The sequence below is a fragment of the Hyla sarda genome, chromosome 9, assembly GCF_029499605.1.
Source record: "Hyla sarda isolate aHylSar1 chromosome 9, aHylSar1.hap1, whole genome shotgun sequence".
NCBI lineage: Eukaryota > Metazoa > Chordata > Amphibia > Anura > Hylidae > Hyla > Hyla sarda.
This window is the reverse complement of record NC_079197.1, coordinates 50,606,021-50,629,202: the sequence shown is the minus strand read 5'-3', so window position 1 is coordinate 50,629,202 and position 23,182 is coordinate 50,606,021. Positions and strand designations below refer to the sequence as shown.

At 42.9% G+C, this 23,182-nt stretch overlaps 1 protein-coding gene across 2 annotated transcripts in view; it reads right to left on the bottom strand.

Moving 5' to 3' along the window:
* Nucleotides 1-23,182, bottom strand: part of LOC130291062 (relaxin receptor 1-like) — a 434,221-nt gene that overhangs the window by 125,999 nt on the left and 285,040 nt on the right. For both annotated transcript variants that reach the window (XM_056539420.1, XM_056539421.1), the window contains 3 exons: nucleotides 18,958-19,029; nucleotides 18,324-18,398; nucleotides 3,482-3,547 (listed from right to left, as the gene is read on the bottom strand). In XM_056539420.1, coding sequence (XP_056395395.1) covers nucleotides 3,482-3,547; nucleotides 18,324-18,398; nucleotides 18,958-19,029 — 213 coding nt within the window. The remainder of the gene's footprint in view (nucleotides 1-3,481; nucleotides 3,548-18,323; nucleotides 18,399-18,957; nucleotides 19,030-23,182) is intronic.

The following is a 23,182-nucleotide window of genomic DNA, read 5'->3' as shown; positions in this document are numbered from 1 at the left end:
TTGTATGGTGATAATATTTCTCCTCGTATACTGGTATTATTGGCAGTATACTGCTGTTATTTGGTAGTTGTATGAGTTATTTAGAGGTATACAATATTATAATCTTTTGTAAAGGGGAGGAGCTAATAGTATATCCACAACCCTCCCCCCTACATGAGGGTGCCAAAACAGTCTTGCCTAGTGTGCGAAAGAGTCTAGCACAGGCCCTGATTTCTCCTCTCTTCTTTTTCTGCACAAAGTCTCAGTTTCGACTTTTTGTGCGAATTTCTAAAAGCGCTTTTCAAAGGCAGTTTTGTAAGCCAGGTCTGACCTGGCTTAGGTTTGCAACTCTTTCGAGGGGTTTGTGACTTTTTTTATGCCTATGTGTGACATTCACACTTCATAAATTCGTGACCACTGGACAGTGAGAACTAAAAGTTTCTTAGGTCAGGCTGTTTACTACTTTATGCATATCCACAAAAGTCACAAAAATAGTGCTTAGGTGTACGTGCAATATTTTGTGCGCATGGAGTAAGCAAAAAAAAAAAAAACAAAGCTCTAAATGCAATGACAAATCTTGCCCAGTTGTTCTTTACAGGAGAGTTTTTGACAAGTTTTTTTTTAACTATTTATTTGCTTTGTTGGCTCTTAAGTTCTTTTACAATACTTTGCAATTATTGATTCAGCAAGAAAATGAAAGACAGCGCACCAAAATATGGCAGGAATTATTATATCTGAGACTTTCAGACACAGTATATTTTAATTATATATTTATATGGAGTATGCTATACTTTTGATTTACCCCTGAAAAGTATGTTCCAAATCTACTTGGCCATCTCAGAATTGGCTGGACTTCTTTTGTTTGTATAAAAACTGCATATTAAAGCATTAGATTCAAGTTCAGCCCTCTCGGATGAGGCTGTAACAGGAAATACTAAGGAGATGGAAAGGACCCAAAGTAAAAAAAGATGAATATGTCACTGGTGCCATTGAACAGCTAGGGAAACTGGTTAGTACAGTGGAGATCAAAAGTTTGGGCACCCCAGGTAAAAAATTGTATTAATGTGCATAAAAAAGCCAAGGAAAGATGGAAAAATCTCCAAAAGGCATCAAATTACAGATTAGACATTCTTATAATATGTCAACAAAAGTTAGATTTTATTTCCATCATTTACACTTTCAAAATAACAGGAAACAAAAAAAAAAAATGGCATCTGCAAAAGTTTGGGCACCCTGCAGAGTTAATATCTTGTACTGCCCCCTTTGGCAAGTATCACAGCTTGTAAACACTTTTTTTGTAGCCAGCCAAGTCTTTCAATTCTTGTTAGAGGTATCTTTGCCCACTCTTCTTTACAAAAGTCTTCCAGTTCTTTGAGATTTCTGGGCTGTCTGTCACGCACTGCTCTTTTAAGGTCTATCCATAGATTTTCAATTATGTTGAGGTCAGGAGATTGTGAAGGCCATGGTAAAACCTTCAGTTTACGCCTCTTGATGTAATCCCCTGTGGATTTCGAGGTGTGTTTAGGATCATTATCCATTTGTAGAAGCCATCCTCTCTTTAACTTCAGCTTTTTCATGGATGGCATCAAGTTAGCATCCAAAATTTGCTGAAATGTTATTGAATCAATTTTTCTTTCTACTCGTGAGATGTTCCCTGTGCCACTGGCTGCAATATAACTCCAAAGCATGATTGATCCACCCCCATGCTTAACAGTTGGACAGAGGTTCTTTTCATTAAATTCTGTTCCCCTTCTTCTCCAAACGTACCTTTGCTCATTCCGGCCAAAAAGTTTTAACCTCATCGGTCCACAGAACGTGTTTCCAAAATGCATCAGGCTTGTCTATATGTTCATTTGCAAAGTTCAAACACTGATTTTTATGGTGAGGATGTAGAAGAGGTTTTCTTCTGATGACTCTTCCATGAAGACCTTATTTGTACAAATATCTCTTTATAGTGGAATATTGTACCACAACTCCAGTGTCTGCAAGATATTTCTGGAGGGATTGTGCAGTCAAACATGGGTTTTGATTTGTTTTTCTCACAATCCTGCGAGCTGTTCTGTCTGATATTTTTCTTGGTCTTCGAGATCTTGCTTTAACTTCCACTGTTCCTGATGACTGCTATTTCTTAATTACATTCCGAACAGAGGATATTGACATCTGAAATTGTTTTGCTATCTTCTTATAGCCTTCACCAGCTTTGTGAGCGTCAACTATTTTCAGTTTCAGATTTCTAGAAAACTGCTTAGAAGAACCCATGGTGCTGATTGTTGGGGCAAGTTCAGATGAGTCTGAGTGTTTAAAACCTCTGAGATTGACATCACCTGGTATTCCCAGATGATGATTGAGAACAATCCATGACACTGGCAGGTCTCAGCTTTGCAAGGGGGACAGTGCATGCTATAAATTCTGCAGGGTGCCCAAACTTTTGCAGACGCTATTTTTTTGTTTTCTGTTATTTTGAAAGTGTAAATTGATGGAAATAAAATGTAACTTTTGTTGACATATTATAAGAATGTCTAATCTGTAATTTGATGCCTTTTAGAGATTTTTCCATCTTTCCTTGGCTTCTTTATGCACATTAGTACCAATTTTTAACTGGGGTGCCCAAACTTTTGATCCCCACTGTAAGGGTTTTCTCCTAATATACTGCCTTCTTGGTTTCCTGTTTCCTATAGTGTATTCTTTATGTTCTATGGCTTTAAGGTTAACCTTGATACTTATAGGCTCTTAAGGTGTGTAACAGCGACCACTAGCTCTCACATGTTGTCCTCTTATGGCCATTAGGATCTCCACTTATCTTGGCTGAAGCCCATATGAAACATCTACATCCCCTACAGAATACCATAACATGGTGATGCTTGTTGGGCATGTTTGTTAGGCAAAGGATAGGGGATAAGATGTCTAATCGGGGGGTCATCAGGTGCACAGAACGAACTCCGCTCTATGCCGGATGACTGCCGACTACAACCGCCACACCTCCTCCATTCATGTCTATGGGAGGAGGCATGCCTTTCATAGACCTGAATGGAGTGGTGTGGTGTGACGTCATGAACACAGAAGCTCCAAGCTTCCATCTTCCGGATGTTGCCGCTGCCAGCCCAAAGATCGCGGGGTCCCCAGCGGCGGGACCCCCGTAATCAGACATTTTATATTAGGGGATAAGATGTTTTCCGGCAGAGTACCCATTTAAGAGTGATATGTGTATATAACATATGTTCTAGGTAAAGTCAGCTGAGTATTCATTGTTAAACCTTCACTGTGGGGGTATTAGGATAACACACAAGGTAATGCCTCTGGTCTTTCTTTTTATCTAGATGTTTGGTAAATGAAGTGATGTACACATATATTGTGCAAATCACCTAGAACATCAAATGGAAGGAAGTTGATTAAATTTAAATTGACCATTTATATTTTGTAGAAATTATTAACAGGGAAAATACACCTATTAGGCTTTAGAAACATTAAGGCAGCAAGCTGTATAGTAAAAGGTTTTACTCACAGGACAGTTATACACTCTTGAAAGACAGATTCACGAATGGTGTGCATCTGATTTCCCTCCAGGTCCCTAAAAACAAGAAAACTATGATTCAACAAAAATAGATATTTACACAGCATTTATTTTAGATAAGCCAGTTTGCTGACATTGCAAAGACTTCAACCCCTTAAGGACCCATCCCATTTTCCCCTTAACTCCTTAAGGACTCAGCGTTTTTCCGTTTTTGCATTTTCATTTTTTCCTCATCACCTTCTAAAAACCATAACGCTTTCAATTTTGCACTTAAAAATCCATATGATGGCTTATTATTTGTGCCACCAATTCTACTTTGCAGTGACATTATTCATTTAACCAAAAAATCCACGGCAAAACGGAAAAAAAAAATCATTTTGCGACAAAATTTTGTAACTTTTGGGGGCTTCCGTTTCTACGCAGTGCAATTTTTGGTCAAAATTACACCTTATCTTTATTCTGTAGGTCCATATGGTTAAAATGATACCCTACGTATATAGGTTTGATTCTGTCGCACTTCTGAAAAAAATCACAACTACATGCAGGAAAATGTATAAGTTTAAAATTGTCATCTTCTGACCCCTGTAACTTTTTTATTTTTCAGCGTACAGGCTGGTATGAGGGCTCATTTTTTGCGGCGTGTTCTGACGTTTATATCGTTACCATTTTTGTGTTGATCGCAATTTTTGATCGCTTTTTATTCATTTTTTTATGATATAAAAAGTCACCAAAAATACGCTATTTTGGACTTTGGAATTTTTTTGCGCGTACGCCATTGACCGTGTGGTTTAATTAATGATATAATTTCATAGTTTGGACATTTACGCACGCGGCAATACCACATGTTAATTTTTATTTACACAGGTTTTTTTTTTCTGGGGAAAGGGGGTGATTGAAACTTTTATTAGGGAAGGGGTTAAATGACCTTTGTTAACTTTTTTTTTCTCCCTTTTTTTTTGCAGTGTTATAGCTCCCACTATAGCACTGCACACACTGATCTCTTATGCTGATCCGTGCAAAGCCATAGCTTTGCATGGATCAGCGAGATAGGGGCTCAATTGCTCAAGCCTGTAGCCGGATGCCGCGGAGAGAGTAAAGGAGACCTCTGCCTGCGTCCCAGCTGATCGGAACATCGTGATTTTATCGTGATGTCCCGATCAGCCCGACTGAGCTGCCGGGAAGCGTTTACTTTCGTTTTCAGACGCGACGATCAACTTTGATCGCCGCGTCTGAAGGGTTAACAGCGCGCGGCACAACGATCGGTGCCGCATGCTGTTAGCCCAGGGTCCCGGCAATCGTTAGCAGCCGGGACCGACCCGGTGTGATGCGGGGTCACGGCGTGACCCCGTTTTTCACACCGGGACCGGGCTCAGGTACGCCCTGAGTCCTTAAGAGGTTAAGGACCAGGCCATTTTTTGCACATCTGACCACTGTCACTTTCAGCATTAATAACTCTAGGATGCTTTTACTTTTCATTCTGACTCCGAGATTGCTTTTTTGTGACATATTCTACTTCATGTTAGTGATAAAATGTTGTCTATACTTGAATCATTTCTTGGTAAAAAATTCCAACATTTTATTAAAAAAATTGAAAATGTTGCATTTTTTTTTTTACTTTGAAACTCTTTGCTTATAAGGAAAATAGATATTCCAACTTAAGTATATATTGATTCACATATACAATATGTCTACTTTATGTTGGCATCATAAAGTTGACATGTTTTTACTTTTGGAAGACATCAGAGGGCTTCAAAGTTCAGCAGCAAGTTTTTGAATTTTTACAAGGGGTAAAAGGAGAAATAAAATTTGTAACCCCATTTCTCTTGAGTAAGGAAATACCTCATATGTGTATGTCAAATTCTCTTTGGGTGCACTAGAGGGCTCAGAAGGGAAGGAGCGACAGTGGGATTTTGGTTTTTGGGGGCATGTCACATTTAAGAAGCCCCTATGGTGCCAGAACAGAAAACAAAAAACAACCCACATAGCATACCATTTTGGAAACTACACCCCTCAAGGAAAGTAACAAGGGGTTCAGTGAGCCTTAACACCCCACAGGTGTTTGAAGACTTCTCGTTAAATTTGGATGTGTAAATGATTTCTTTTTTTCATTAAAATGCTAGTTTTCCCCCCAAATTTTTTATTTTTACAACAGGTTATAGGAGAAAATGTCCCCCAAAATTTGCAACCCCATCTCTTCTGAGTATGGAAATACCCCATGTGTAGACATCAAGTGCTCTGCTGGCGCATTACAATGCTCAGAAGAGAAGGAGTCACATTTGGCTTTTGGAAAGCAAATTTTGCTGAAATGGTTTTTAGGGGGCATGTCACATTTAGGAAGCTCCTATGGTGCCAGAATGCTAAGGTTGGACATGAAAATGAAAAATTAGATTTTTTTCACTAAAATGCTGGTGTTACCTTAAATTTTTCATTTTCACAAGGGGTAATAGAAGAAATGGGGTTACAAATTTTGGAATGCTTTTTCTCCTGAGTATAGAAATACCCCATATGTGGATGTAAAGTGCTCTGTCGGCGAACTACAATGCTCAGATGAAGAGGAGCGCCATTGAGCTTTTGGAGAGAGAATTTGATTGGAATAGAAGTCAGGGGCCATGTGCGTTTACAAAGCCCCCCGTGGTGCCAGAACAGTGGACCAAATGTGACCCCATTTTGGAAACTACACCCCTCACAGAATTGAATAAGGGGTGCAGTAAACATTAACACTCCAACTGGTGTATGACAGATCATTGGAACAGTGGGCTGTGCAAATTAAAAATATTTTTTTTCATTTTCAAGGACCACTGTCCCAAAAATCTGTCAGACACCTGTGGGGTGTAAATGCTCACTGTACCCCTAAATAAATTCTGTGAGGGGTGTAGTTTCCAAATGGGGTCACATGTGTGGGGGGGTCCACTGTTCTGACATAATGGGGGCTTTGTAAACACACATGGCCTTCAATTTCAGACACATTCTTTCTTCAAAATCCCAATGGCACTCCTTCTCTTCTGAGCATTGTAGTTCGCCCGCAGAGCACTTTACATCCACATATGGGGTATGTTCTTACTCAAAAGAAATGGGGTTAAAAAATTTAGGGTAACACCAGCATTTTAGTGAAAATTCTTTTTTTTTCATTTTCACATCCAACTTTAATGAAAATTCGTCAAAAACCTGAGGGGTGTTAAGGCTCACTATACCCATTGTTACATTCCGTGAGGGGTGTAGTTTCCAAAATGGGGTCACATGTGGGTATTTATTCTTTGGTGTTTATGTCAGAACCGCTGTAAAATCAGCCACTCCTGTGCAAATCACCAATTTAGGCCTCAAATGTGCATGGTGCGCTCTCAGTCCTGAGCCATGTTGTGCGCCCGCAGAGCATTTTACGACCATATATGGGGTATTTCCGTACTCAGGGGAAATTGTGTTACAAATTTTGATGGTCTTTTTTTCCTTTTACCGCTTGTGAAAAAAAGTATGGGGCAACACCAGAATGTTAGTGTAAAAAAATTTACACTAACATGCTTGTGTAGGCCCCAACTTTACCTTTTCATAAGAGGTAAAAAGAGAAAAAGCCTCCAAAATTTGTAACACAATTTCTCCAGAGTACGGAAATACCCCATATGTGGCCCTAAACTATTTCCTGAAATACGACAGGGCTCCAAAGCGAGAGAGCGCCATGTGCATTTGAGGCCTATTTTGCGGATTTGCATCCGAAGTGCTTCCCAAACAGGGTGTCTCCAGCTGTTGCAAAACTCCCAGCATAGCTTGACAGTCAGTGGTTGTCCGGCAATACTGGGAGTTGTTGTTTTTCAACAGCTGGAGGCTCCGTTTAGGAAACAGTGCCGTACAAGACTAACTGTGTATGGGATATATGTGTATATGTAGTGTTTTACTTTTTTATCTTGTGTAGTGTAGTGTTTTTAGGGTACAATCACATGGGTGGGGGTTTACAGTGAGTTTCTCGCTGGGAGTTTGAGCTGCGGCGGAAAATTTGCTGCATCTCAAACTTGCAGTTACATTCACATGGGGGGGGGGGGCAAACCTCCAGCTGTTGCAAAACTACAACTCCCAGCATGTACTGACAGATCATGCATGCTGGGAGTTGTAGTTATGCAACAGCTGGAGGCACATTGGTTGTGCAACACTGAGAGTTTGTTACTTAACTCAGTGTTTCGCAACCAAAGTGCCTCCAGCTGTTGCAAAACTAGAACTCCCAGCATGTACAGTCACTCAGTGCATGCTGGGGGTTGTATTTTTGACACTGCTGGAGGCACCCTGGTTGCAAAACACTGAGTTAGGACATAAACTCTGTTTCACAACCAATGTGTCTCCAGCTGTTGCAAAAGTGCAACACTCAGCATGCATTGACAGTGGAAGGGAATGCTGAGAATTGTAGTTTTGCAATAGCTGGAGGCACACTGTTACAACTCCCAGCATGCCCTTTGGTAGTCTGTGCATGCTGGGAGTTGTAGTTATGCAACAGCTAAATGCACACTTTTTCCATATAAAAAATGTGCCTCCAGCTGTTGCATAACTACAACCCCCAGCATTCACAGACTACCAAAGGGCATGCTGGGAGTTGTAGTTGGAACTCCAGCTGGTGCAAAACTACAACTCCCAGCATGCCCATTGTCTGTGCATGCTGAGAGTTGTTGCTAAGCAACAGCAGGAGGTGAAAAGGCCTCACCTCCTGCTGTATCCTGCCGCCGGGACTGCCGCCGGGACCATCGCCGCTCCTGCCACCGGAACTATCACTGCCGCTCCTGAGTGGACCCCCGCAGGACCAAGGAAAGATAGGAGACCCCCGCCGGCCCCGATCTCCGCCCCGATCTCCACCACGATCACCGCCCAGCAGGACAGTGATTGATCTTTCCCTGGTCTCGGACAGCCCCATTCACCCTTTTTTTCCAGGTCACCGGAAGACCCGATTGACCCAGAATCGTTACAACTCACTGGTCTCAATTGGCCAGGGATTGGCTCAGTACCCCCCAGGGGTTTGCACGGGATGCCTGCTGATAGATATCAGCAGTCACCCCGGTGTGGTCCCCCCCCCCCCCCCCCCGGCACGCGGCAGGGACCGAAATTCCCACGGGTACGTACAGGTGCGCCCTGGGTACTTAACTACCAGCAAGCCAGGGCCGTACCCATATGCCCTGGGTCCTTAAGGGGTTAAAGGGATACTCCACTGGAAAAAAAATGTAATCAACTGATGACAGAAAGTTGAACAGATTTGTAATTTACTTCTATTAAAAAATATTAATCCTTCTAGTATTTATCAGCTTCTGTATTCTCAATGGGAAGTTCTTTTCTTTTAAATTTCCTTTCTATCTGACCACAGTGCTCTCTGCTGACACCTATGTCCACGTCAGGATCTGTTCAGAGCAGGAGAGGTTTGCTATGGGGAATTGTTCCTGCTCTGGACAGTTCCTGACATTGACAGAGGTGTCAGCAGAGAGCACTGTGGTCAGGCAGAAAAGAAATCCAAAAAGAAAAGAACTTTCTCTGTAGTATACAGCAGTTGATACTGGAAGGATTAAGACTTTTTAATAGAAGTAATTTACAAATCTGTTTAACTTTCTGGCACCAGTTGATTTAAAAAAAATTGCTTTTGACTGCAGTACCCCTTTATGGTCTATTCACACGTACAGTATTCTGTGCAGATTTGATGAGCAGGATTTTATGCTGCAGATTTCAATGTAAACTGAACACAACTTGAAATCCTACGCATCAAATCTGGGCAGAATACTTTATGTGTGAATAGACCCTTAAGGAGGACCTGTGGCCAGCCCAAAAAAATTAATATCATTAAATAGCTTATGGAGCCCTGATCCAACACCCTTTCACGGTTTCTTGATATGCCTCTCCATTTCCGAGATATGTGGATTTTTAATTTGTTTGACAATTCAGAGAATCAGTTAGATGGACGTAAACAGAATTTTAATAATGTGGTTTAATAATCAGGTGATGGGTGGGATTATACAGTCAGGCAGTGTAAAGGGAATCTGGCACCTAGAAATTGCCTATGAAACTGTTAGCAAGGTCAGGCAGTGTAAAGGGAATCTGGCACCTAGAAATTGCCTATGAAACTGTTAGCAACTGTTAGCAATGTGTGCACTGATAGTAATGTTACATGTATTTAGCTTCTTCGTGGCTGCAATCCTAATGCAATGGATGAATGTGCCAGTGCTCGAAGAGCAATTCCTCATAAAGGAAGAGTGCAGAGAGGGCGGTGAAAGCGAGAGGACAGAGGACTTTTCTACACCTCTATGACTCTTCAGACTGGCAATCAAAAGCATTTTCCTAATATTGAAGCCTTGGAGGACTTAAAGAGGTATTCTGACTTTATACATCTTATACCCTATCCAAAGGGTAGGGGATAAAATGTATGATCACAGGGGTCCCACTGGGGACCCCCGTGATTTCAGTGCAGCCCCTGGCATTCTGTTCTGGTCGCTGCCTCCGAGATGTGGACGTGACATTGCGGCCACACCCTAGTGATGTCACGCCATGCCATGCCCCTCCGTTCCTGTCTATGTGAGGGGGCGTGACAGGTTTGCAGGGGGGGGGGGCAAGCGCCAGGACCCCTGCAAACCCCCTTTGGATAAAGGATAAGATGTATAAAGCAGGACTACCACTATAAATACAGGTAACATTACTGGCAAACAGAGAAAATAGTTCAGCTCACTCCCCCAGCCCGCAGCGCCCGGACTGGCATGGGGGTCACCTTCAACGCAGGAATGTGAAACAGGAAAATGTCCAGCGCAGGTGAGTGGCAATGGAATGCTTTTATTCAGAAAACTTAAGCACATGGATAACAAAGACGCTGGTGACGCGTTTCGGCTCTGGAAGTCATACACTGTACCTTCAGTGCACACATAGCTGTATAACCCTGTCTGTTGTTTTTTTTTTTACAACTTCCATGTGACAGATTCCCTTTAAGTCACCAGATAAGCAGATCCATGGTGCTGTTAATTAGTACATGTATGCTGGTACTGAGTTCTGTGGTATACACTCACTGGCCACCTTATTAGGTACATCTGGTTAATTGAAAATCAGCTATGACATGGCAGTCACTGAATGCATTTAGACATGTAAGTGTGGTCAACCGAGCATCAGGATGGGCAAGAAAGGGAATTTTAGTGACTTTAAACTTGGCATAGTTGTTGGAGCCAGATGGGCTGGTACCAACTCTTGTTCAACTGGTATTTTCATGCACAACCATTTTTAGTGTTTACAGAGAATGGTCCAAAAAAGAGAAAATATCCAATGAGCGCCAGTTATGTGGACAAAAGGTCAGAAGAAAATGGGCAGACTGGTTCAAGATGAAAGAAAGACAACAATGACTAAAATAACCACTTGCTACAATCAAGATATGCAGAATACCATCTCTTAATGCACAACACTTCCAACCTTGAAGCAAATGGGCTACAGGAGCAAGAGACCGACTTGGGTGCCACTCCTGTCAGCTAAGAACCGGAAAGTGAGACTACAATTTGTACAGTCGCACCAAAATTGGACAATAAAAGACTGGAAGAATGTTACCTGATCTGATTAGGCTTGATTCCAGCTGCAACATTCAAATGGCAGGGTCAGAATTTGGTGTAAACAACATGAAAGCATGGATCCATTCTGCCTTTTATGAACAGATCAGTATAGTGGTGGTGGTGTAATCATGGTTTAGGGGGCACTTTCTTTTTTTTTAAAGTATTTATTTATAACTGTTTAACAAATTTTATCATCAAAGAAATACAGATGGCCTAGCATACAGTCTCCGAGCCCACCAGACACAGTGTCACATTAGGAAAACACTTCAGGGCCAATTTCACGCTTCTGGGAGACCTTATCCGGCCAACGAACACACAGCGGACACTAGGACAGAAAACAATGACTCTCACTCACACACTCCCGGAGCACACATCCCATCTCAATGCCCAGTCCAGACAGCCCACCTAACTCGGAGAACTAACCCTCTCAGGGGGAACTACCGACTCACCTATTAACAACCAGGGCATCCAAACCCTATCCAATTTCTTGGTATCCTTCCAGGCCATTATCAATATTTTCCTAGCACAAAACAGTAAAAACCTAATGAGAAGGAACCTATGGGAGCCCGTGGCCAGATCGTTAATAACACCCAATAGACAGACAACCGGGGAAAACACATAGGGGCAGTTCAAGTGATCAGTCATAAATTGCATCACCTCATTCCAAAAGGGCTCCACACAAGGGCAACTCCACATTGCATGTAGGAGGGAGCCCACATCCGCATTGCATCTGAAACAAGTATGCGAGGAGGAAGCTCCAATACGAAGCAATTTAACCGGAGTGTAGTATAGACGGAGGATTAGCCTCATCTGAATAAGCAAATAAGTCTTGGTGACTTCTCCCCAATGATACTCAGTCAACTCAGCGATCAGGGCCTTCGGATTGCAGCAAAGCAAAGGCTTGTGTCAGCGGTTTAGCGAGGTCGGTGGCACCTAGAAGCAGCTCCACATCAGAAAACGATGGGGTCACATCAAGAGAGCCAAATTGTGCCACCACCGCATGTCTCAACTGGAAGTACCGAAACTGGGCACCTCGAGGGAGATGGAAGCGGTCACACATCTCCTGGAGGGAGGGAAAGGAGGAAAACTCCCCAAACAAATGCATGGTGAACTTGACTCCATGATCGCTCCAGAAACCGGCAGCCTCCAGTCCCCGCAGGTGCTTATAATGAGGATTCCCCCACAGAGGTGCCCTAGGAGACATTACCGGTAGTGGGAAGCGTCCAGAAACCACCGACAACACCTCAGCCACTGTCCTAATAGGGGTCAACAATCTGGAAGAAGAAGTATATCTATACAGGACATTAGTCAATGTTTCATACAAACCCATAAGAGCTCCTGCCAGAGCAGTAGCCACATTTGCCAGATCCAGGTCGATCCACCAGGCAGCATACACTAGTTGAGATGCTAGGAAGTAATCAAGCATATTAGGGGCAGCCAAACCCCCCACTGTTTGGACGCCTGGAGCAGCGCCTGACCCATCGTGGAGGCTTGTCCTGCCAATAGAAGGACCTCAAAATGCCACTCAGCCTCTTAAAAAACTTTTTAGGGGGAATCACCACAGAAAGATGAAAGATGTAAAGAAAATATTAATTCTGCCAGCCAGAGAGAGGGGTAAGGAGGACCAAACCTGCAATTTATCAATCACTGATGCTAACACCGGTGCTAAATTCTGCCTCACATACTCCGCCACACAAGGAGAAACCTCGACTCCCAAATATCTGAACATAGTGACAACTTGTAACCCATGGGGAAGAGGTGGCACAGGGTCCACTGTCCTAGAGAGGGCCATCAAGGAAGACTTTCCCCAGTTAACTCTGAGACATGAAACCCCAGTTAACTCTGAGACATGAAAAAGGACCAAATTCGGCTAAAAGGGGAAACAAAGCCCCCAGGGAACCCTGAACATCTGCCAAATAAACCAACGTATCATCCGCATACATAGACACCTTTTCCTCCAAGGGCCCCATACAGACTCCATGAATAACAGGGGATGCTCGGATGGCCGCAGCCAGGGGCTCTACTGCTAGGGCAAACAGAAAAGGGGACAGAGGGCAACCCTGCCACATTCCCCTACCCAACCTAAATGCCTCCGAAACCTCCAGATTAGTTCTCACCCGTGCCCTAGGACTATCATATAATGGCTTCACTCACGCTCGGAACCTAGGGCCATATCTAAGGACTCCCAAAACACCCCTCAGATACAGCCATTCCACTGAATCAAATGCCTTGTACATGTCCAGGCTAATCACGTATCCCCCCCCCCCCCCCCCCCCCCGCCTCCCCCCGAGGCCTCCCTGTCCGCTGCAGCTATGTTTAGATCTAGTCTCTGAAAATTGATATCCGTGGCTCTCCCCGGCATAAAACCCGTCTTGTCAGGATGAATGACAGCGGCCATAACCTTGCGCAGCCGATTAGTCAACACTTTAGCCAAAAGTTTAATATCAACATTAAGAAGGGAAATCGGTCTATAGGAATCCGGCACAGTCGAATCCTTACCCGGCTTGAGGAGAACTACAATCAGAGCCTCCCTCATTGAGTCAGGGAGTCGCCCAGTAGCCAAGATTGCATTAAAGAGGTTCTGTAAAATAGGGATCAGCCTCTCCTCATTCATCCTGTACTAGTCCCCAATCATGCCATCTAACCCCGGGGTCTTTCCTGGCTGCAGAGAAGCTATAGCCACCTAAACCTCTTCATCCAAAAAGGGGGCATCTAGAGCGTCCACCTGGGCTGCATTCAAGGGCGTAAGGGGCAACTTCTTCAGAAAAGATACCAAGCCATCAGAAACATCTGGGATATGGGAGGTATCGAGATCACGATAAATGTCCTGAAACACATTATTAATGGTGGCCAGGTCAGTTACCAGTACCCCACCAGCCCCTCTAATACATGGAATAGCACCCACCGGCCTACTCTCCCTAGCCAGATATGCCAACAATCTACCATTCTTGTCCCCTTATTCAAATATGGCAGCTTCCCTGTCCACAAATCTCTTCTAAACTCTCTCCTTTTGAAGGATCACTAAAGCTCTCTGGGCCTTAAACCATTCACGTTCAACAGCTGGGGACAGGTTCCTCACCACCTCCGCCTCCAACACCCCTATCTCAATTTGCAATGCTTTCTCTCTGAGTGCATATGCCCGTCTCTGGCCGGCTACTCCACCCCCCCCCCCAACAAAGGCCCCCTAACATAAGCTTTATATGCATCCCACTGCACCAGTACGTCAGGGTAGGACCTATTTTGTTCCCAGAAACAGTTATGGGCTTCTAGCAATGAAGCCGTCACCACCTCCTCCTGCAATCAGCCGGGGTGCATCTGTCAGACCTTGGAGGAGGGACGAGGGCCCAGGCCTAGGGAAATTAGGAGCGCTGAGTGGTCAGAGATCCCCCTAGTGGTGTACAATTCGTCACTTATCAGAGGCAAAAGATCAGAGGAAGCAAAAGCCAAATCTATCCTGGAGAGCGACTTATGCACTGCTGAGTAATAGGAGAATAATGGGTCAGACGAAAGCTTCCAGCACCAAACCTCAGTAAGGGACAATGCTGAACTCCAGTTATTCAGACCAGGAGAGCCAGAATCTACTGCACCAGTGTGATCGATACCTGGATCCGGTACTGCATTGAAGTAAACTATGAGGAGAACAGGTAGAGAGGGAAACATTAACAGTTTAGACGTAATACATTCCAAAACCTCTACACAGAATGGAGGGGGGACATACGGACACCAAAAGAAAACTGAAGGCATGCAGGGAGCACTGAACAACCACAAACCTCCCAAAATGATTACAAGCCACTTGATCAACGACCAAGGGAAGGGATTTAATGACTAATATAGAGACCCCCCCCCCCTTACCGAGGAGAAATAAGTAGAGTCTTATCCCTTGCTATTCAAGCCCTCTTCAAGGCGAGAATCTTCTGACCTGTTAAATGGGTTTCTTGCAAACAAATAAGATGAGGGGACTGTTTTTTGACAAAGTCCCAACACAATGCCTGTTTAAACTTAGAATTAAGGCCTCTCACATTCCAGCTCAAAATTCTAAGAGACCCCATTGTGGAAAAATAAAGAACCCAATCGGCAGGAGAAATACCTCACAGAAAAATGCCCTCTCTCCATAGCATAAAGGCAGCATATACATACCATCCTTCCTGGGCCAACGCACCACCTAACGGGAAACTCCGAGAGCACACCACAATCATACCACAAACAGAACACAGGACTAGACAAACAAACAAGAAAACAAACAGAACAACAAAAAGAAAAACAGTGCAAAACAAATGAATCCCTAACAATCCCTGTCTAACACTAAACTTGTGTAGACCTAGACCCTAAAATACTAAACTCGCGGAGGTAGCAATCCAAACGGACCCACACCCTCCCACCAACCCAACCCCACTAACTAAATAGCTTGGGCCAACTCGCCACCTCACCAGAACCCCTTCAAACTGGAGAGAGAGCTGAAGTCCAGTGCAGAAGTCCAGGACCAAGGGGGGGGGGGGGGAGGTAAGCCTAACCCCTATCAATTAACTAAATTGAAAGCGTGGGAGAGTCCGACAGCAGCATGCAGTCCAAAGTTCAGTCTGGAGGAGCCGCAGCTGGAGCCACAGGAGCTGCATCCACCCACTGTAGAGCCTCAGCCGGAGAAGTGAAGAATCTCATTGTAGTCTCATCAACCACCCGAAGGTGAGCTGGAAACAACATGGCATAGCGGTATCCCTTGGCACGGAGACGGAGAAGAACTTCAGTGAACTTGGTCCGCTGTTTACGTAGCTCCACCAAGAAATCAGGGTAGATGTCCACCAGACTGTCATTAAAGCGCACTTCACCTTTAATATGCACAGCTCTCAGGATAGCGTCCCTGTCTCTGTAGTGAAGGAGCTTCGCCAAGAAAGGTCTAGAAGGAGCCCCCAGAGGGGGTCGTCTGTCCGGGACCCGATGCGCCCTCTCCACCGTAAAGTATGGTGAAAAGGTGTCTGGAGGCAGAATTTCCTTTAACCATTTCTCCAGGAAGGCCACAGGATCTGAACCTTCCACTCTTTCAGGGAGGTCCACCAGACTGATATTGTTGTGCCTGAGCCTATTTTCCAGATCATGAGCTCTATCCAACACCGTCTTAATTTGTCATTGCATAGAGGACAGCTGTGCAGTAATAGGTTGTAGAGTATCCTCAATAGTGGAGACCCGGCGTTCCACCTCTCCTGTGCATTCACAAAGTTTTTTAGTCTCATGATGAAGAAACCATCATGGTTTGGCAAGAGGTGAATGCCGCCGGTAAAACTTTTGATCCACATAGTCCGCTGGACAGGAGGAATGATGAGGAGAGCCCCATCTCTCAGAACCGGGAGATCCAGAGAACATTGGAGGGGAAGGAACCAGAGAGGATCCACCCAGAGCATCCACAGGCCTAGCAAATTGACTGAGAGCCTAAGCGGCATGCGCCGAAAATTAAGAGACCAGCAGGGTAGGCACACATGAGTCCCGTCCAGATTGAGCACCAGCAGGCGGAGGTCCCTCACCAGCAGGGCCCAGACCTGTGACCAGCCCACTTTCGGACCCCACAGAGCCTCCAATAGTTACCTGCCTTGTCCCTCAGCATTCCCAGCACTCCTGAGGGACTTCCGACACCCCCTGCAGCAAACGTCCTGCCGCCGCAGCCACTCCACTCTCCGTGCCACCAGCCGCACCAGGACAGCACCGACTCAGCCCCGCAGCTCCCACAGGACCCGGGATCCAGGCAGGTGAGTTGGGTCACAGAGTAATCGGGTTATTAGGGATATTAGAGCTGGGCTAGCGGGAACACTGCAGAGTGCTCAGCTCTCCATCCAGGCCAAGCCCTCCCATAGTGGGCACTTTCTTGGTACACTTTTGGCTCCTAGGTATCAATTGAGCGTTGTTTAAACATGAAATTTGTGCATGAAAAGTTGGCCAGTTGCCCATAGCAACCAATGAGATGGCCTCTTTAATTTTTTTAAAGGGCCTCTAAAAAATGAAAGAAGCAATCTTATTGGTTGCTATAGGCAACTGGTCAACTTTTCCTCTACAAAGGTTTTGATAAATCTGCCCCAATGAGTTTACCATTCTCCAATTGTCTTCAAAGTCACCAGATCTTACTCTCTCTTGTATTGCCCAGCTTCTACTTGTGAATGTAAGTGCCTTGGCTCCTCTTTGGGTTATTGCTGAATCCGAAATGGTAGCTCCTGTCTCTCATCTAGTTCCCCCTTTGCTCAAGTCACTCTTTATTTCCTTTCTCTATGGCACCATATCTAACACCAATCTTTTACAACCTCACTTTCAAACCTGGTCTAGACCCATCTTCTTTTCTTTGGGATTGTGAAATTACTGCTCTTTTATTTTTCTTGTACTGTACACTGTTATTTAATTTACCCTATTTATCCCACCCCCACCCATGGTTTGGGTATTTGGGTATTTATGTTTGTATTGGTTATTTTTTTGGCCTATAATAAAGCTTAATAGTTTAAATCATAGATCCCACATGACTTACAACTAATGTTAAAAAGGCTATAAATTACAAAAATTTGCATTTAAAGAATACAAATTGGAGAAGATAGTTTTAGCCTTTAAAAATCACAAAGCTTAATAAAATCTGTATAAAAAAAAAAAAGTAACATAAGCAGCAAAAATGCACAATGTAAGGCAGGTGGCTAAAGGAAGCAAAACTAATCCTAACACATTCTTTATATAAATGCAAAAAAAAAAAATAAATAAAACAGGTCAAAGCATAAAATGATGTATGCGTAACAGTATTGATCACTACAGTGCCCTGCTATTTACTGCTATAGCATGTTCCATCCACCCACAGTGCCCCTATAATACAACATTATCTTCTCCATGGTCCTGCAGTAATCTGTCCATATAAAGGAACTGTACGCACTTAAATGTTCTCTCCATCTGAAATCAGTAGATTAGATAACTGATTAGATAAAAGAAAAAGCCCCATGAGCAATGTGTGACTTTCTAGCCACATTGGGGGAGACTTATTAAAACCGGTGCAGAAGAAAAGTGGAGTAGTTGCCCGATACAACCAATCAGATCCAGATTCAATTAGATTCCTTCTTAAATTTTTTTAGATGCCTTTTTTAAAACTGAAAGAAGCGATCTGATTGGTTATTATGGACAACTGGTCAACTTTTTCTCTGCACAAATTTTGATGAAACTCCTTCATTGTGAATACATGTGGCATAAACAATGGAAACAATTAGCTTGAAATACATGCAATTACTAAGCAATAATGGGTATTTAAAAATAATTATACACTATTTATTACAATGGTTACTTACAGCCAGTTTAGACGAGGCATCTCTGAGCATAAGGAATTCTCTGTAATCTCAGCAATAGAATTGTTAAGCATGTACCTAAAAGAGAACAAAAACAACAATTATCTCTTTAGTGTATTAACCAAATTGTGCAGCCCCATAAAAACTATGTTAATCCCAGTTCTGATGAGTGGAGAAGAAGAAGAAGTCGCCTAGAAAAGATTTCTTACATCTAATTGAGATTACTTGTTATTTACTTATCCTGCTAATGAAAAAAAGAAATCAATTTAAATTCTCTCTGTCATCTGTCTGGACTTAAAGGGGTAATGTTCCCCAAGACAACTTATCCCCGATTCAAAGGATAGGGGATAAGATGTCTGTTTGCAGGGGTCCGTGCAGCACCTTGCATTCCAAACAGTATGTTTAGAACACTGGGTTCCATTGCAGGAGACGTGACCGAGCGTTCTAAATATACTGTTTAGAATGCCGGGTGCTGCTCGGAGATCGGGGGGTCCCAGCAGCGGGACCCCCCGCGATCAGACATCTTATATGCTATCTTTTGGATAGGGGATAAGATGTCTAGGGGCAAAGTACCCCTTTAGCAGGGTAAAGGTTTATACCCCTTGTATATAGATTATATATAAGGAAAAAGACTTACAAGAAATACAGAGAATTCAGACCCCTGAATGCTCCAGGGACGATCTTAGCAACTCTGTTATTATCTAATATCCTGCAAAAACAAAAGAAAACAAAAATTATGACTTTAACCCCTTAAGGACCATGGGTTTTTAATTTTTGCACTTATGTTTTTTCCTTCTCACCTTCTTAGAATCATAGCTCTTTTAATTTTCCACCTACAGACCCATATGAGGGCTTGTTTTTGTACCACCAATTATACTTTGTAATATCATCAATCATTTTACCACAAAATCTATGTTAAAAAAAAAAAAAAATCTTTGTGGGGCAAAATGAAAAAAAAAATGCCATTTTGTAACTTTTGGGGGCTTCCGATTCTACGCAGTGCATTTTTCAGTAAAAATTGCACCTTATCTTTATTCTGTAGGTCAATATGATTAAATTGTTACTCAACTTGTATAGGCTTGATTTTGTTTTACTTCTGTTAAAAAATAATTACTTTTGCACCAAAATTAGTAGGTTTAAAAATGTCCTCTATGGCCTCTATATTTTTTTATTTTTATTTTTTGCCCCATGATCTTAAGTTTTTATCAATAAAACGCGACTTTTTATACATTTTTTTTAGAGCATACAAAGTGACTGAAAATACGCAATTTTGGACTTTGGAATTTTTTTACGTGTACGCCATTGACCGTGCGGTTTAATTAACATTATATTTTTTATAGTTCAGACATTTACACATGCAGCAATACCACATATGTTTATTTTTATTTACATTTTTTTTTAAATGGGAAAAGGGGGGTGATTCAAACTTTTATTAGGGAAGGGGTTAATTCAGATTTATTAACTTAAAAAAAAAGTTTACACCATTTTATAGTCCTCATAGGGGATGATTACATGCAATCCTTGGATTGCATACACTGTTAAATTCTATGCCCAAGCAAAGCATTGATCAGTATTATTGGTACTTGATTGCTCCAGCCTGCCATGGCTGAAGGCAGGTATGGGCCTCCCGCCGTCCTCTAAGCTGATCGGGACAGCGCAGTTTTACCACGGTTGACTCAATCAGCTCCGCTGAGCTGCCGGGGCCGGGTCTCTTTTTTTTTTCAAATTTGATTGTGGCGTCTAATGGGTTAATGCCGGGCATCACCGGGATCAGTGATGTCCGGTATTAGCCACAGGTCCCGGTGGCTTATAGCTGACTGGACTACACGCTATGACTCAGGCTCAGCTCTTGACTCCGCATCATAAAAGGGGAGCAAGACGAGGACATACAGGTACACCCTTCGTCCTTAAGAAGTTAAATATCTATGGTGGCTATATGACAATAGTAAGGGAGCAATTATTTGAAAAGTAATAATAATAATAATAATATTAATAATATTAACCCGGATGCAGGGCATACCTGTACGCTCTGAGTCTGCTCCCTTTCTATAACGCGAGGCCACGGCGGGTCAGGCCTGGCCTCTAACTGTTAGAGGCTGGGACCCATGGCAAATAGCGCACAGCACTGATCGCGGTGCCGCGAGCTATTAACCCTTTAGATGCAGCGTTCAAAGTTGATCACCACGTCTAAAGCGAAAGTAAACTACTTCTGGCTAGCTCAGTGGGCTGTTCGGGACCGCCACGGCGAAATCGAGGCATCTCGAACAGCTGGAGGACACAAGAGGGTCCCTACCTTCCTCCTATGTGTCCAATTGCCGAATGACTGTTCCGTGCCTGAGATCCAGGCAGAATCATTGATCAATGTTATCCTATGGGATAACAATGATCAATGTAAAAGATCAGTGTGTGCAGTGTTAAAGCCCCCTATGGAGGCAATAACATTGCAAAAAAAAAAAAAAAGATTGCAGAAAAAAAAAGTTAATAAGTAATCATTTAACCTCTTCCCTTATAAAAGTTTGAATCACCCCCCTTTTCCCATTAAAAAAACAAACTGTAAATAAAAATAAATATAAGTGGTATATCCGCGTGCGGAAATGTCCAAATTATAAAAATATATCATTAATCAAAAGTCTGATCAATACAAAAATGGTCCTGCTAAAAACTTCAGATCATGGCACAAAGAAAAATTATCCCTCATACCGCCCCGTACGCAGGAAAAAAAAAAGGTATAAGGGTCAGAAGAGGACATTTTTAAACATATTAATTTTCCTACATGTAGTTATGATTTTTTCCAGAGCTACGACAAAATCAAACCTATATAAGTAGGGTATCATTTTAATCGTATGGACCTACAGAATAAAGAAAAGGTTTCATTTTTACAGAAAAAAAAGTACTGCGTAGAAACGGAAGCCCCCAAAAGTTACAAAATGGCGTTTTCTTCAATTTCGTCGAACAATGATTTTTTTTCCATTTTGTCGTAGATTTTTGGGTAAAATAACTGATTTCATAACAAAGTAGGATAGGTGCCGCAAAAAATAAGCCATCATATGGATTTTTAGGTGCAAAATTTAAAGAATTATGATTTTATAAAGGTAAGGAGGAAAAAACGAAAGTGCAAAAATGGAAAAACCCTGGGTCCTTAAGGGGTTAATAATTATAATAATAATAACAATAATAACTATAATAAATATTATTATAAATAATAACAATCATATATCATTGACATAAGGAGCCTGTTAGTGTCTCATGCTTCCTGTGGTTCAGACAGCATGACACTGGACAGGTTCTCTTTAAAGCGTTCTCGTTCATTTGAATAAACATGTTGTCTAGACATGTCAAAAATTTAGCTCTTCAGAGGTCTAGGACTAAAGGCTCATTAGCCCCAGAACTCTGAAGAAGCTCTACGGAATGAAACTTATAAGGGGTGGGGGGGGGGGGGGGCGGGCATGTGTGTTTGCATATTAAACCTAGGATCACCAGATGTAATGTCCTGTACTGCAGACAGTGACACATACAGTGTCAGCTACACAAACCAAGCTCTAACGCACACACACCTCAGTTATACACACACTTAGCACTGCTGCACACACACCTCAGTCATACACACACTTAGCACTGCTGCACACACACCTCAGTCATACACACACTTAGCACTGCTGCACACACACCTCAGTCATACACACACTTAGCACTGCTGCACACACACCTCAGTCATACGCACACTTAGCACTGCTGCACACACACCTCAGTCATACGCACACGTAGCACTGCTGCACACACACCTCAGTCATACACACACTTAGCACTGCTGCACACACATCTCATTCATACACACACTTAGCACTGCTGTACACACACCTCAGTCATACACACACTTAGCACTGCTGCGCACACACCTCAGTCATACGCACACGTAGCACTGCTGCACACACACCTCAGTCATACACACACTTAGCACTGCTACACACACACCTCAGTCATACACACACGTAGCACTGCTGCACACACACCTCAGTCATACGCACACTTAGCACTGCTGCACACACACAGCTACAGTACATGGCTCCAACTATCCTCCCCCAAACTTCCACTGTGTTTTTACTAGTTATGAAGAGAGGCTGCAGGGTTGTCTGTTTAGGAGATGGTAGGCACTGGAGAACCGCTCTGCCTCTCAGTCTGCTTTCTCCACTCAATGAAAGCATGGCCGCTGCTCTGTGAAGTGATTGTCAGGCCAGAGGCATACAGCACAGTGCTAAGCCCATCCGTACTTCATGTGTTCCAATTGTGCAGTAGCATTTTCACAGTCAGTGGGGACATACAGACAGACAACAGTGATTTACATGGAATGGAGACCCCTATTGGGAAAAAAACTTTGGGGACGATTTTCCCATAAAAAAGTAATCTATTAAAAAAAAGTAGTTTATAGTGGTCCTGATGATCTGGAATGTTTACCTGCTTCTGTTATCCATAACAATAGGAGTGGTCCATCTTTGGACCTGTGGTCTTTATCCCTTATTCTCACATGGTAGTCTGTTTATTCGTATTTTCAACAATGTTATGATTTTTTTTTTTATTGTTTTGATCCTGCTTGTATGTGTCCCCTGATGAACCCCATTATCAGGATAGGAGGGGAAATGCATTGGAATTTTAAAGTTGAAGTTTTGGTGTCACAATGCCACACTAAAGGTTCGAATCAGATTTACTGGGGGAGATTTGTCAAAACCTGACCAGAGGAAAAGTTGACCATGGCAACCAATCAGATCTCTTCTTTCATTTTTAACAAGGCCTCTGCATGGTTGCTATGGGCAACTGGTCAACTTCTCCTCTGCACAGGTTTTGATAAATCTCCCCCATTATTTTTT